The sequence below is a fragment of the Colossoma macropomum genome, unplaced genomic scaffold, assembly GCF_904425465.1.
Source record: "Colossoma macropomum unplaced genomic scaffold, Colossoma_macropomum, whole genome shotgun sequence".
NCBI classification, from domain to species: Eukaryota; Metazoa; Chordata; class Actinopteri; order Characiformes; family Serrasalmidae; genus Colossoma; species Colossoma macropomum.
In genome coordinates this window covers 19856899-19871989 of record NW_023494802.1, presented here as the reverse complement: position 1 = coordinate 19871989, position 15091 = coordinate 19856899, and the positions used below count along the sequence as shown (strand labels likewise).

General features: G+C 38.5%; 1 protein-coding gene across 1 annotated transcript in view; it reads left to right on the top strand.

Annotated features, from left to right (window-relative positions):
* Window positions 1-15091, top strand: part of cntn3a.1 (contactin 3a, tandem duplicate 1) — a 127167-nt gene that overhangs the window by 9371 nt on the left and 102705 nt on the right. Inside the window, exon 2 of the mRNA XM_036592141.1 lies at window positions 7660-7799. Within this exon, the coding sequence (XP_036448034.1) occupies window positions 7733-7799 (67 nt within the window). The 5' untranslated portion in view covers window positions 7660-7732. The remainder of the gene's footprint in view (window positions 1-7659; window positions 7800-15091) is intronic.

The following is a 15091-nucleotide window of genomic DNA, read 5'->3' as shown; positions in this document are numbered from 1 at the left end:
GAGAAACAGATGGACTGCAGTCTGTGATTTCGGTCTGTGTTTTTTGTGATTTCAGTTCCTGAAATCAAGGTAAATCATGTTGGACATTTCGCATTCAAAATGATGTGCAAAATTAAGTGGTGTACACCTGCCATCAGTGAAAGCAATTCTCATTAACCCCCAAGAAAAAAACTGCTGTTGCTAATGTTTTCATGGTTGTATTCTTCTGGGACAGTTATGGTCCATGAGAAGCTGACAAAACACCTAGTGAATCTTGTGAGAGAGTAGTGAAAGCTGTTAAAAGGCACAGATCGGGAGAATGGTATAAAAGAATATATAAAAGAAAAGCAATGGATATGCCTTATAGCAGGGGTTCTCAACCTTTTCCACCCCAAGGTCCACCAGTGTATAACTACAAAGCATAGCGTTTTTTTTGTGTTTGAATGCAACTTTAGTTTTCTTTTCTTAAATGCTGAAAACCTGAGAATTAGGGCCTGAAAAAGATTTGATCAGCCATTCTACTTGTCAAGCTAGTAAAATTTGCAAGTATGTTAAAACATAATGTGTTACCGCATGGTTGTAGTGATGATTAAATGGGGGAAAAACAAGAAAAAGAATAGAAATGTATAAGGTAGATGTGGACTGTGATTTGGAGCTACAGTTCATTGCGTTTTCAATGAAATTACTCCACTGGCTTCCCAAAAGAGTAACATTAACTGTTTGGACTCAAGATGCCTCTTACGCTTCGAGGTTTTTTGATATTTAATTGAAACCACACTTCATTCACCAGGCTTTTGAATTAGCGACTATCAACAATAAATAATAAATCTTACTTGACATCTGCTTCGTCATTGGTTTATCACATTTAACCATTCAGGTCGCTGATGCTCAGCCAAAAGACGCTCCGCTGCCATCCATGAGTATCATCCATACACATGTGATCCATAAACCATGAAACGCATAACTTCTGTTATATTATGTCCATTGTTTTTGACAGCAGCTTGTGCTGAGAAGTCTGTAAAGAGCCAGTCGTTATGCTGACTGTACGGTGCCGTCGTGGCTCTAGAAGAGGACAGCCAGCTTTGTTGATGAATTCCCTCATTTGATCACAGAGCGCGTTTCCATCAGCAGTGAACCGAAATGGGTTCTGTTTGAAGCGGACTGAGACCCGCGGGTTTCGGCTGGACCAGTTCAGCTGTTTGCTGTAGACCCGAATATACACTTATGACTTACAGTGACGTTACCGGTCCACAATGAATTGCTGACTCCTCCTGAGTACCGGCCCGTGGACCTCCAGAGAGTGCTTCACGGCCCACTGGTGGTCTGCGGCCCACAGGTTGAGAAACCGGGCCTTATAGCGCTGTAAAGACACAAAGAAATGTGGCACCACAACATTGGCAAGGTCAGAAAAATCGGCAAATGTCGATAACAGGAAGAAGAAGACTTATCAGGGAGGCTACCAAGAGGCCTACAGCAACATAAAAAGCTGGAGAAATATCTGGAAGATATTCAGTGTTCCTTGCATGTGGCAACAATCCCCCATGCTGTGCATATATCTGGGCTATGGGGAAGCCATTTTCCAGGTTAAAAAAACAAAAAAAGTCATCTGAGCACATATGAAGAACACCTTGCGTAGGGTGGTGGGAGCATCATGTTTTCGGGCTGCTTCTCTTCGTTTGGGAGAGGGGGTCTAGTCATGATTGATGGAATGAGTAGTAACTCCAAATATCAAGATGTTCTGGCACAAAACCTGCTGGCATTGTACAGAAAGCTGAATATGAAGAGAAATCTCTCCTTCCAACATCCCAGTGATCCAAACCACATCCAAGTCTGCCAAGGAATGGTTTAAAAAGGAAGGTCAGCGTCTTAGAATGGCCCAGTCAGAGACCAGGGTCCAGATACACAAACCTTTTTAGAGCAGGGGTGCCTGTATAGCATGAGATTCCTCTCTTATTAACGATGACTTTACTGACCGGAACTGATCAAAGAGCATTTATATGTTCAGAAGCTTCACGAATACAAGCTCAGACCTCAATTTAATAGAAAGCATAAGAAATTATCGAACTGGACTGTGCATCGGAGATCACCTGGCAGTTTGAAGGGGCTTGACATCCTGTGTGTCTGATGCTGTTGCTTCTTCTGACTTGATCGGGTGCCCACTGCTGGCTAGCCTTCTGGATCGTTTCAGCCTTCTGGACCATTCTGACCACCATTGAGCTTCACGCTGTACAATGCTGTGCAGACCTCACCTTTATGAACTGACCTTCCTGTTGATACTGCTGCTGCATAAACTCAAACTATCTAATTAACCGTTGCTCCACCTGTTTTTCCCCATTTTGTATTCTAATATTTTACACTAACACTGTTTGCTATCTGGTGTCGACCAGAGGAGGATGGGTTCCCCTTTTGAGTCTTGGTTCCTCTCAAGGTTTCTTCCTCTTGCTCTTAGGGAATTTTTCCTTCCTTGCCACTGTCGTGACGCTCGTGGGGGCTTGGACCCGGGTTTTTGTGTAAAGCTGCTTTGTGACAACACCTGTTGTAAAAAGCGCCATATAAATAAACTTTGACTGACTTGACTTGACATTATTATTCCCCCACCCCCGAACCCTAAAACAATTCATGTAAAATTTTCAAAGATTCTACTTTTCATTGAAATTGTTATGCTGATAATACAGCATGTAATGAAAATCTTCTGTGAAATTAGAAAGGAATGCAAAATAGAAGCATTTTCACTAGTGGTCTCAGACTTCTGGAACCCACTGTACTTCTGAAATAATTGCAAAAGGTGTAGGTAGAGTATTAGCTGTGGGGGTACCCCATGATTTTTTTCCTGATAATTATCTATTCCTCTTGAATTATTATTATTATTATTATTATTATTATTATTATTAATAATAATAATAATAATAATAATAATAATACATGTGTTTCTCTGGCATGATTCATCTTGATATCTGGCTTTACATCATAAAAACCTGCAATTACATCAGGGGTGAACAGACTTACATCCACGGTAAGTGGACCAAATAAAATGGACAGTGAAGGTAGATATAGGGAGTTGTACCCAAAAAATAAATAGGTAAATAATTACATAAATAAATGCAAAAGCCATGTTTGAATTCTTTTGTAGGTCTGTATCTAAAACGTAGCGTATCGTGATGCAAAAACAGCAATGCGTGTCATATTTTTAGAAGTTCCTTATTGCTGCACCCCTAATGGGAACGGTGACTAAAAATACATCAGCATCTACATCCATGGGAAACACATCAGTAAATAGAGTTGAAAACTGTAGTTGAAAGCACATTCAGTGACTGATGCTTATGCATTAGTATGATATGAATGGAGTAAATGGAAGAGCAGCTGTTGCTCGGATGATTGAGAATGTCAATACAGGATGTGATCAGACTCTGTCAGCAAGAACAGTGCATCTGTAACTACATAGAGAAGGATATTAGAGTAGACTTGCATTGCATATGCTATGGCCTTCACAGTCACCAGATCTCAACCCAGTTGAACACCTGTGGGACTGAACAACATGTTATACGGTCCTCTCCACCAGCATCATCAAACACCAGTTGAGGGAATATCTCGTGAAAGAATGGCATTCCATCCCTTCAGTACAGTTCCAGATTAGAATCGATGCCACGGCGCATTGAAGCTCTTCGGGCAGCTCACAGTTAGAGTTCTTTGATCACCCGTCTGTATGTATCTATATCATCGCTGTCAGAACACAGCCTCTCCAAAATGGTAACTTTGCAGGAGAAGGAAAAAGTCTTTCCTAACCTTTAAGCAGTGTCGGTCTATTTATGTTGGTTTGTTTGTCTTTTCATTTTGACATGGTGTAAATGGCAGCTGGCATATTGGCACGCCTGGTAAAGATGAGCTGAAAGAGTTACAAGAAATTCACCTTTCAGTGAATTAGCTTTATCTCACTCTGAAAAAGTGAGACAAATCCGACCTTTAATTAAAGTAAATTAATTCAAGATCAGAGCGCCAGTCCATTGCAATGACTGCTGGGATAGGCTCCGGCACCCCTTCGCGACCCAGAAGGATAAGCGTCTTAGAAAGTGTGTGTGTGTGTGTGTGTGTGTGTGTGTGTGTGTGTGTTCTGAGAAACAAGAAATAATTATTTTTATTAAAACCACATGTCCCTCAGGATCAATCCATCCATCCATAACAGGAATGGGTTTTCCCGTCGAATTTAAGTCCATTGATATTCCTAACAGTGAAAACCACAAATGTAAAACAAAACAAACAAATAAGATAAAAACCTCCACTGTGCAGCTCTCGAAACTGCAAAAAGCTGGATTGGTTAGCCTACCTTGAACGGTTGATTAACCTGTTTTCTGTTATACCCTAAACCGAGCAGCAGTAATTTGTTACTACTGCTCCATTTATGGTAGATGGTAAATTTTAATAAGAAACTGGTGAATAGTAAGAAATCATGAGTCTCCTGCAAGATTCAGGCAGCCACTAAGTGCTGGTTCTGAGCTCCTGAAACAAATGACTCCCTCTGTAGGAATGTTAATAGCTACCGGTTTGAACCTCTATTCGGTTGGGGATTCCGTAGTTTGGTGGTAGAAAATTTAGAAAATCCACTCTTACATTCATTTCAGTCAGAACTTAAGAGCTACACTTGATGTAGAAACACAAGATCAGATTGTGAATTTACTTGTAATGCCCGGTTCATTTAATATTGACACACAGCCTTATAATTTCCATTTTTGGTTACTTTTTTTATATATATATATATATATATATATATATATATATATATATATATATATATGTGTATATATATATATAGTATAAGTACTGTTGTTTATCTTATGTTTTACTAATTTTATGTCTTCTAAGAAATACAAAAAAGTCTAAGTCTATTTGGAAAAGAAGTCATGTATGTGCATGTGGAGGACGTAATGAAGTGGCTGGTCGGGTTGTTTGTGTGTGTGTCTGTAGGAATTTGTGTCCATCAGTGGCATTTGTGAGGTCAGGCACAAAAAGGCCTGGCCCACAAACGACGTTTCAGTTCGTCCCAAAGGGGTTCAGATCATGGCTCAGGCCACACCAAATTCAAACCGTGTCTTTTATGAAGCTCACTTTGTGCACAGAGGCACAGTCATGCTAAAACAGGATAGGGTCTTCCCCAAACTTGCCTCAAAGTATGTCTAAAATGTCTTTGTATGCTGAAGCATTAACATTTCACCTTCATTTGAACCAAGAGGCCTAGCCTAAACCCTGAAAAACAGCACCAGACCATTATCCTTCCTCCACCAAACTTTACTGTTAGCACTGGTTTTTGAGAGGTAGGATTCTGCTGCCATCCATCAAACCTAGGTTCATCCATCAGACAGCATAATTCATCACTCCAGAGAACACGTTTCCACTGCTTCAGACTCCAGTGCAGGTGTGCTTTACTCCACTCCAGCCAATGCTTGACATTACACAAAGTGATCTTAGCTGCTCGGCCATGGAAACCCGTTTCCTGAAGCGCTTGACGCCCAGTCAGTCTGCTGATGTGGCTTCCAGAGGCAGTTTGGAACTTTGCTCAGTGATGCAGCAGAAGATAGGCGATTTTACACGCAGCTCAGTTCAGTACTTGGCGGCTCTTGAGTTTGCATGGTCTGTCGCTTTGTGGTTGAGCTGTTGTTGCTTTTAGACACTTCCTTTTCATGGTAATAGCACTTAGATTTGACCAGGGCAAATTTAGCAGGACAGAAATTTCACGAACTTGTGGCAAAGGTGACATCCTGTGACAATCACAAAGCTCTTTAGTGTGACCCATCCTGCTGCCTGTTTATCTATGGAGATTGCATGGCTATTTGACAAGCCTTCGTAGACCGTGTCCTTTGAAGGCTGCAGCCCCTGAATTGGGACACTCTCTGTGTGTGTGTGCGTGTGTGTGTGTGTGTGTGTGTGTGTGCGCACTCCCCAAATCGTTCTCAGCTGTCTGTAATCAGGGGTGGAGTCTTACACACATCTGCCTTCAGCCGCTACCCTGATCAGGTTTGATCATGACACTGTTTTAGACTGTGCTTTAGTGCTTGTTTTACATTAAGCCAAAAGAGAATTTTGATGATAAATAACCATGATAAGTGTAAATTAGTCCAAGACTGGGGTATGTTTTATTTTATATCATGGTATAAAAATGTCGAATCTTACAAAGTGAATACTCAAATACATCAAATTTATTAGTTTCAGATATGAGGTTGGGGAACATTCTGCAGTACTATAAGAGCTTGCATCTCTTGATGCTCTATTTCCTGTAATTTGTTTTATAATGTTATGAAAGTATTTTAAAGTCTCACACTTATAAAGCTTCTGTTCCTTGCTCCAAGGGAACTAGGAACCTTGATTTCTTTCCTACAAGTAGTCTGTGTAAACTTTCAGGTAACTATATCTTTCTTTGGAATGAAAAGGTAAGTCATGGCAAGCTGCTTACTTCTTTTTTTTGTTTGTTCCTTATTTATGCTCACCTGATCCAATATTATAGCATCCAAGTCAGAAAAACATTTATAATGGGTTTTATAATGGCCGTTTCTAATGGGGTTTCCAAAATTCCCTGATTGTACTATCAAAGGTAATTAGAGGAATGCATCTGCACCTGCATACACTGATCAGGCATAACATTATGAGCACCCCCTTGTTTCTACACTCATTGTCCATTTTATCAGCTCCACTTACTATATAGGTGCACTTTGTAGTTCTACAGTTACAGACTGTAGTCCATCTGTTTCTCTGTATACTTATTTGGGTGGTGGATCATTCTCAGCACTGCAGTAACACTGACATGATGGTGGTGTGTTAGTGTGTGTTGCGCTGGTCTGAGTGGATCAGACACAGCAGTGCTGCTGGAGTTTTAAACACCTCAGTGTCACTGCTGGACTGAGAATAGTCCACCAACCAAAAATATCCAGCCAACAGCGTCCTGTGACCACTGATGAAGGACTACAGGATGACCAACACAAACTGTGCAGCAGCAGATGAGCTATCGTCTCTGACTTTACATCTACAAGGTGGACTGACAAGATAGGAGTGTCTAATAGAGTGGACAGTGAGTGGACACAGTGTTTAAAAACTCCAGCAGCACTGCTGTGTCTGATCCACTCGTACCAGCACAACACACACTAACCACCACCACGTCAGTGTTACTGCAGTGCTGAGAATGATCCACCAACCAAAAAGTATATCAGAGAAACAGATGGACTACAGTCTGTAACTGTAGAACTACAAAGTGCACCTATATAGTAAGTGGAGCTGATAAAATGGACAATGAGCGTAGAAACAAGGAGGTGGTCAGAATGTTATGCCTGATTGATGTATTTACACCTGCATCCAGTGAGCACTGCATATCACTTTTTGTTTTGTACATGATTTGCAATTTGATTGCGATGTTACATGTTTAATAATTAATATTCATTCAGAATTGTTATTCACATTGTTTCCTCCGGCTAACCCAGTGTATAACTGGTGGTAACGCTGAAAAGCATTTTGTGTCCGTAACAAAAGTCAATCCTCCATATGTCTCCCAGCAAACTGCCCTTTTCGCGTTTCTCTTACAAGTTTCTAGACATATGGTGCAGTGCTTTTCCAGACGAGAAATATCTGAGCATAAAACTTTATTGAATATGGATGTTTTTTGTGCTTGCTAACCCTTTGCATGTTGTCTTTTGATTATAGGCCAAGGAGGTTCGAGATTGGACAAAGGCGGCATTCTGTTTACCTGTAACTGAATGTGAGCTTTCGCTGACCTATGACAGTTAAAATGGGGTTTCCATGGAAACTGCTGGTGCTGCAATCATTCATGGGGTGCCTTGCAGGTAAGCATCTTAACCTCATCTGTAAGCATTCCAGTGCACTCTTTGGCAAATATTCATTCTTGTCTTTGACTATTAAGGGCAATTTCCATTCATGAAAATGACTCTCCATCTGGCACTAATCTTGGAGAAAGACACATTTTTATTGCGCTTGTTGGCTTTTTAATGCAAGCAGACGTACTGGACTGCACAAATTCCCTCAGGAGTTTAGAAAGCATGAGCTGGTTCACAGTGACCTGTTGGGCTGGGTATGCTGCACACTTAAAATGTTGAGCACGCAGTGTGTGTTGAAATTCATATTGTATGATAACTGATTTTAGTTTTTGCTGGTTGCTTCCAGTAGGGAGCAAAACTTTGTTCCCATTCGATAAAGTTTATGCCAAGACAAGATAATTAAAAACGGAATTTAAAGAGCAGTTTTACAAGTGCTTCTAGCGCTCATTAATTTTCTGCTCAGCGGCCCAGGTGGTGGTAGAAAAACCTCTCTGTTGATCTCTTGTGATGAAGTGGTTAGATTTTCCTTCTATATGGAGTATAAAATGTCTTTGATTAGGGGAAAAACACAGAAGATCCAGATCTAAAGTGATTTCCTGTTGATGGGTATATAAAAATAATTCCGTTTGAGTTTGTTATATTACAGTTAGAGGTGGGAGGTATGCCAGCATAAAAGTGAATACCAGCATGCATACCATTTACGATACTAGTTCACAGTGTGCTGTTGTAAACCTTGTAACAAGACCTCAATGCTTGCCAAAAAAAAACAGAAAAACACTTAACAAGGAACAAAAAAGATTAAGGAAATAAGATAATGGCATAATGGGCTGATTACCAATTAATCACTTGTTACTCTGTTGTTATTAATACACTGGTTGTTGTACAAGCTCAAATCTGTCTTCATGACACATGCTAGGGGCCTATCTCTATTTTTTGAGGTGCTGATAATTGATATTTGGGGTCAGTACTCATTTGCCAGAAAACTTAAGTTTATAGTGTGGAAATTTACAGGAATGCAATTCCTACATGAAACATACATTAACAAAACAAAGTTTAATGAAATACTAACACTTGCATGTGACTGAAATAAAGTGCATGGAGCTTCCAGGTCCTGGAGAGCCAGATTTCTGCATAGTTTGGTGATTTCTTGCTCAGACACACTTGAATCAGCTTGGCTCACCAAACTCCCACCCTGGCGTTAACATTTAGAAATGGTAACGATAAAGGAAGCTGGTCAGGATACAGGAAACTTTTGGAAGGAAACTTTGGATAAAAAATAATAACTTGTAAACAGATTTGAAAAATATGTAATTATATATGTAATATCTTTTTTGAAACATAAAAAATTACAATTAAATAATAAATGAAGTGTCCAACACCGCCTAAACATTTGGAAACAGTAGAATTTTAAAGGACCGTTATCATGCAAAACTTTATTTTTTTTGCTTTTTTTGTACTAAGAGTTTGATGTAGTATGTAAATGAAGTTTGTTTGCCTTAAACAATAAGTGACAATGACATGTTGCGAGTTATTCCTAACACACAGCACATTCTGAATCCTAAATACTTCTGTCACAAAAGCCATTATTTTCCATTGTCAAGGCATTACAAGTTCACATTTTACAGCAGAAACAGTCAAACGTAGTGCTGTTCTCGAGCAGGACCCCAATTCCATTCAGCGAAACAGCTCACAGTATTCGGGTTGGGTGACGCAACGCTGCCGCAAGCTGTTTAGGCAGAATCTCAAGTGGCTCTTTTCTCCCTACAAAATGCAATACGTAGGTCTTAAAATAATGACTATGGCATCTAAACAGTGCACAGCCTGTCTAACAGAGAACCATGTGGGATTCAGCCATATGTGCACAATTCCGTACTGAATATAAAGTGCAGTGTTTTGTGTAAAAGCCAAAATTTCATAACACACGTAGTGATCTATATAAGGAGCAGTGAGCCATTTGATAGTCAGCCTTAGCATTGGCCGTGGTGTGATCTTAAACATGTTTAATGTTGGTTTGTTGCAGTTTTCAGCACTTTATCTACTCGTTTTATGGTAAAGAATGTTACATATTGCATTTAAAAGAAACTTGTATCCATTACATCGCTTTGAACTGTGAAGTATGAATTGACCATTGGAGTTATTTAAAATTAATGAAGTTTATTTTTGTAAATTACCTGTATTTATTTATTTTTTTGTTGTTTTCACTTAATCAGCCCAGCCCAACTATAGTTTGATTGATATTACCTAGAATGCACCATTTAAAAAAATAAAATAAAATAAAATAAAAAAAGATTTACAAAAATTCAGTAACTTGGAGATCGCCCATTCACGCTAAGCAGTGTTTAACCTGGGCTGCGTTCAGCCCCAACAAAATGTAGCAAAACATTTATTTAAATGGAAATGGTGGTGCGTTGACCACTCTGTGTTACACCAGTGTTGCAACTATGGCAGCTGAGAAGGCCATTCTTGGCATCCTTCTAACTTATTCATATAAAAATTATAAAACTCGACCAACGTCTTCTAACTTATTCAATAGCTGCATATACCAAGCTGTGACTGCCTTTGTAGAGGACTTGGTTAAATCCGTTGTGTGCACAGCCTTTTTAATATGGCGGATTTTTTATGCACGTCACTGCTGATTGGGTAACACCTCAGACACACTGATCAAGCAAAAGAAAATGTACTTCAAAGCCTGTTTCACACAGATTTGCACCATTTTGACGAAATATGCACGATGTTTTGATTGAAGATTGAACGTGCCCTTGGACTACTTTTTGAATGAGGCACAATACAGGACAGCCAATCAGAACAGAGCCATTTATATGTGTTGTCTTAAAGGTACAGTAACCAAAGCAGTCTGGAAAATTGTCATGTAAAAATGGAAAATGACTGTGTGGTTTTATAAACTAAAAACACCAAAAAAGTGTTATATATGAGTTTAAAACATACCCAAAAATAGCTAAAAATAAATTTAAAAATAAAATTGTGTGTATATATATTAAAATGTTATTTTCTGAAGATATATGGAAAATATTGTGATATACATTTATATCGCCCGCCTCTTCAAACAATTAGTAGTGCTCTTATACAGTTGAAGAAGCACCCTGCTTAGAACTCAGACGATGGATAACTTACCTGGTTCTCTATAATGCATGCTGTGTGTTTTGGAGTCAGCAGAGTGTGGATCAGTATGGATACAGTGTAGTGTCACGCTTGGCCTCTCTGCAGACCCTAAACTCCCGAAGAGAGTTCATCTGCACTGATGCAGCCCTCCCAAGAGCAGAACCAGGCTGTGCACAGACAGGCCTGCTGATTAAGGTCCAGCGAGCACAAAAGAGAGTGGACGTGACTAGAAAGGGCAGGCCATGTGAGGCGCAGGAGCTTGATAAGTAAAGGTGACCTCTAGATGAGAAATATGAACCTTGAGTGACCGCAAGATTCTTTCCTCACTGCTCTTCATTTTTGACCTAATACCTAACATTTGTGCTGAAGATAATAAAAAAAACATTTTTTTCATTTTCACTTCATGTTAGAAAAGGTTATATTCTGTTGAAGTGAGTAGGCCTTTGACAATTACTACTTTATTGACTGAGTGTGGTTGTTTGAGCTGATTGCATCTGTTTTTCACAGTTGTCAGCTTTTATAATCATATGTTTAAGTTGCAAGAAGCAGAATGTGAATTGGGTGCATTTTCATTTATTGGGTTGAGGAAAATTCATGTAAAGAAAGCAAAAAACTCACGTATTGTCATACGTAATAGGTGCTGTACCCCTGGATGAGTAGTGTATTTTTTTTTTTTTAGCTGTGTCTGTGGTCAGGTCAGGGCTACTGAGTTGACAGCTGGGAAGCAAGATGGCTAATGACTAGTGACTTTAGGCTTGTGCTTTTGAAATTTGCATATAATGAGTGACAGTTATTTTTATTTCAGTTAATTGTCAGCTAAAATTTCTTGATAATGGCAGGCCAGGCTCTGTCTCTGTGTGTGTATGTGTATATATGTGTGTATGTATATGTATGTATGTATGTATGTATGTATGTGTGTGTATATATATATATATATATATATATATATATATATATATTGACTTACATTATAAGTAAAGTTGTTTTTTTTTCCTTTTCCTTTAAAGTGACCATTTTGGAGATACAACGTTTTCTTCTGATAACAGCCATATATAATATACATACATACATCATATATGCAAACCTGTTCTTGGTGCAGCCCAGTATGATTTGTGGACATCATAACACCTGGTTTGGCTAATCCATACTTCATTCTGTTAAATCAAGTGTGCTGGTAATAGAATTTGACAAATCTCTGTGACGGCTGGGGGGCGTCCAGGAGACGGCTGGGGGGCGTCCAGGAGACATCTGGAACCAAACTTTGTTCCTCAGACTAGCTCACAAGATATTAGCTACTTTTTCAAAATAAGAACTCTTTGTTGCTTTTCATTGTGTTTATGTTCATGTGCAACTATTCTAATTATATATTCAGCCCAGTACTTGCATACAATATTTTTTAGGGATGCACTGATTATTACTTTTTATGGTGGTTCTGATTTCTCTACAGCAAGATTGGCGTATTGGCGGAATTTTTTGGCGTATTGTCAGTAGCTTATTGGCCATTTTTTTTAATTGTTGCAGGCAACAAAGACAATAACTATTAATTTACTTTTTTCAGCCTTGCAATTTGCTAGTGGGTCAGTTTCTTCCTGAAACTATAGTAAACACACCGTTCAAATGAACACATCGTTAACAACAAGCTCAGAAGACTGCTGACAGATATGGTAATCACAAACCGATACTGAATGTACCACTGTAAAAATGTATTAAAGAGTATTAGATTTGCATGTTGGGTGCTTCAAATAAAAAATAAAAAAAAAACAGCCATAATATTAAACATTACATCTCTATTAGCTTGGCACTAATGGAATGGGATTATGCTAGCAAACAAAAAAAGGAATAGTTCCACAGGAAATACTGCTATTTAATGGTAATGTTTATGATTACATGACAAAAAACCTGACAAACTTACTGGAATATCTGATGCTTTTTGTTGGTACAGGTTGTGCTCAGATAACTACAGGGGCGCTCCTATGTCTGCTATGGAAGAGCAGAGCTTCACATAAAAACAGTTTCTCACTGTGATTGTTTTCAGATGCAGCAGCCTTGTATAGTCTTGTACATTATGTACAGTTCTAGGGAAAAGTAATTTCCTTTATTGTTGCATATTTGTTACCTTAAATGGCTTCAGATCCTCATACAAAATGTAATAAAATTTGAGGAAACACAAACGTTTTAAATGATCAGTTCATTCAATACCCATGTGAAAATGTAATGGCAGCAACAACTGCAGCCAAGTGCTTCCTATAACTGAAGATCAGTCTTTCAGGTTGCTGTGGAGGATTCTTGGACCCTTCTTTTTTTTACGTGATTGTTTTATTTATATGGAGAAATTTTGAGCACAAACTGCCCTTTTAAGGTCCTGCCACAGCATCTCAATGGGATTTAAGTCAGGACTTTGATTAGGCCACTTCAAAACCTAAGTATTATTTCCTTTGAGCCACTCAAAAGTGGACTTGCTCTTGTTCTTCAGATTGCTGTCTTGCTGCATAACCCAGTTGCGATTGAGCTTCAGATCATGGACTGATGGCCAGACATTTTCCTGCGAGATTTTCTGAGAGCAGAATTCATGGTTCTGCCAATAAGTCCTGAAACAGCAAAGCATCCTCACACCATCATACTGCCACCGCCATGTTTGACTGATGGTATGGTGTTCTTTTTGTGGAGTACAGTATTAGATTTATGCCTGATGTAATAGTACCCCAGAACATTATTCCAAAAGGCTTTGGGGTCATGGAGGTGTTTTTGTTTAACATGACATGAGTCTTTATGTTCCACTTGTTTAGCAGTGACCTGCAACCCTCTTATGGATACCATTTTTCTCCGTCTCTTTCTAATAGTGGAATTATGTTTGCTGATTTTATCTGACGCGAGTGAGTCCTTCAATTTCTTATTTTTTTAGTTGGATGTAGTTTGAACTTTCTGATCTTTAGAAGCTGCTTTCAGACCCTTATAAACGAAATTTTGAAATGAAACGTTGCTGCAAATGAAGAAAAGGGATCTCCTGACATTGGCAGTAGGTTGAAAAACTGCCTAGCAGTTTGCTTGTGAAATCATGGCTATGTGTGCTTTCACTAATTAGAAAACATTATATTAACTCTGTAATTGCCACAGCAACGAAGACTTGTGCCACAGCTGTACGTCATACTGACAGAAAATCATTGTCTGGCTTAAAAGCTACTTTCATAACAGCTCAATTAAATTTAGAAGAACTTTAATTATCCCCAAAGGGCAATTGGTAGTAAGCCAGGCACAATACACATACAATAATACACAAAAGCCACGTTAGAAAAATAACAGAGCAATATAAGACAATACAACCATAAATGTTTAGTCAATTTATGCTGTTTAGCCAGAAATGGGCAGCATGAATTACATCAGCAGTTTTGTTTAAAATTTGAGATAAATTAGAGATGCACCGATCCCACTTTTTCTCTCCAGATACCGATAACTGAACTTAGTACTTACGATGTTGGCCGATACCATATTCTAATCCAGAATATTTTATAAAGTCTGTTTATTTCAAGAGTTAACGTATCAAACATGGCATATTTGTTTATATTGGTTATTAAGCATTTATTTTAAATAAGGCACACAAATATTTAATATTCAATCCTGTTATATTATCCCTTTTCGCTTCTTATTATCTCAACTCCCCAAAACTTTTAATTTTGAGGCTACTTTAAATTGATAAAAATGCAAAAGTCTTAAATAGTTATTTTTTTTGACACAACAGATCTAGAAAAGCCCACCTGCACAGAGCTTTGCTGGGTCAGGAGAAACACACTAGATATGATGTTTGTGCTAGGCCTGGACAATATGTGAAAATAATTAGCATGATATTTTCTAGTTAAAAAAAAAATCATGATTATCATTAATATTGCGCACCCTGGCGGTCCACAGCAGCTTTGATCTACTTTCTATTCTTTTTTAGTCTACGTGCTTTTTTTAATATTAACTGTTTTAATGAAAGTCACATATTAAATATGATACTGAGTAACCCAACATCTTTTGAGAACTGATTCATCTGTCATTTTAATAATGTGTTCCCATTTAATAATGGACCCCAATGATTGCTGCTAGCAGCTAAATTTTTTTTGCTTTAACAAAGAGCAGTGCCTTATGAGACTCTGCTGGTGCTATTTTCCATGCAGCTTTAATGTCAAATTATGGTTGGTGAT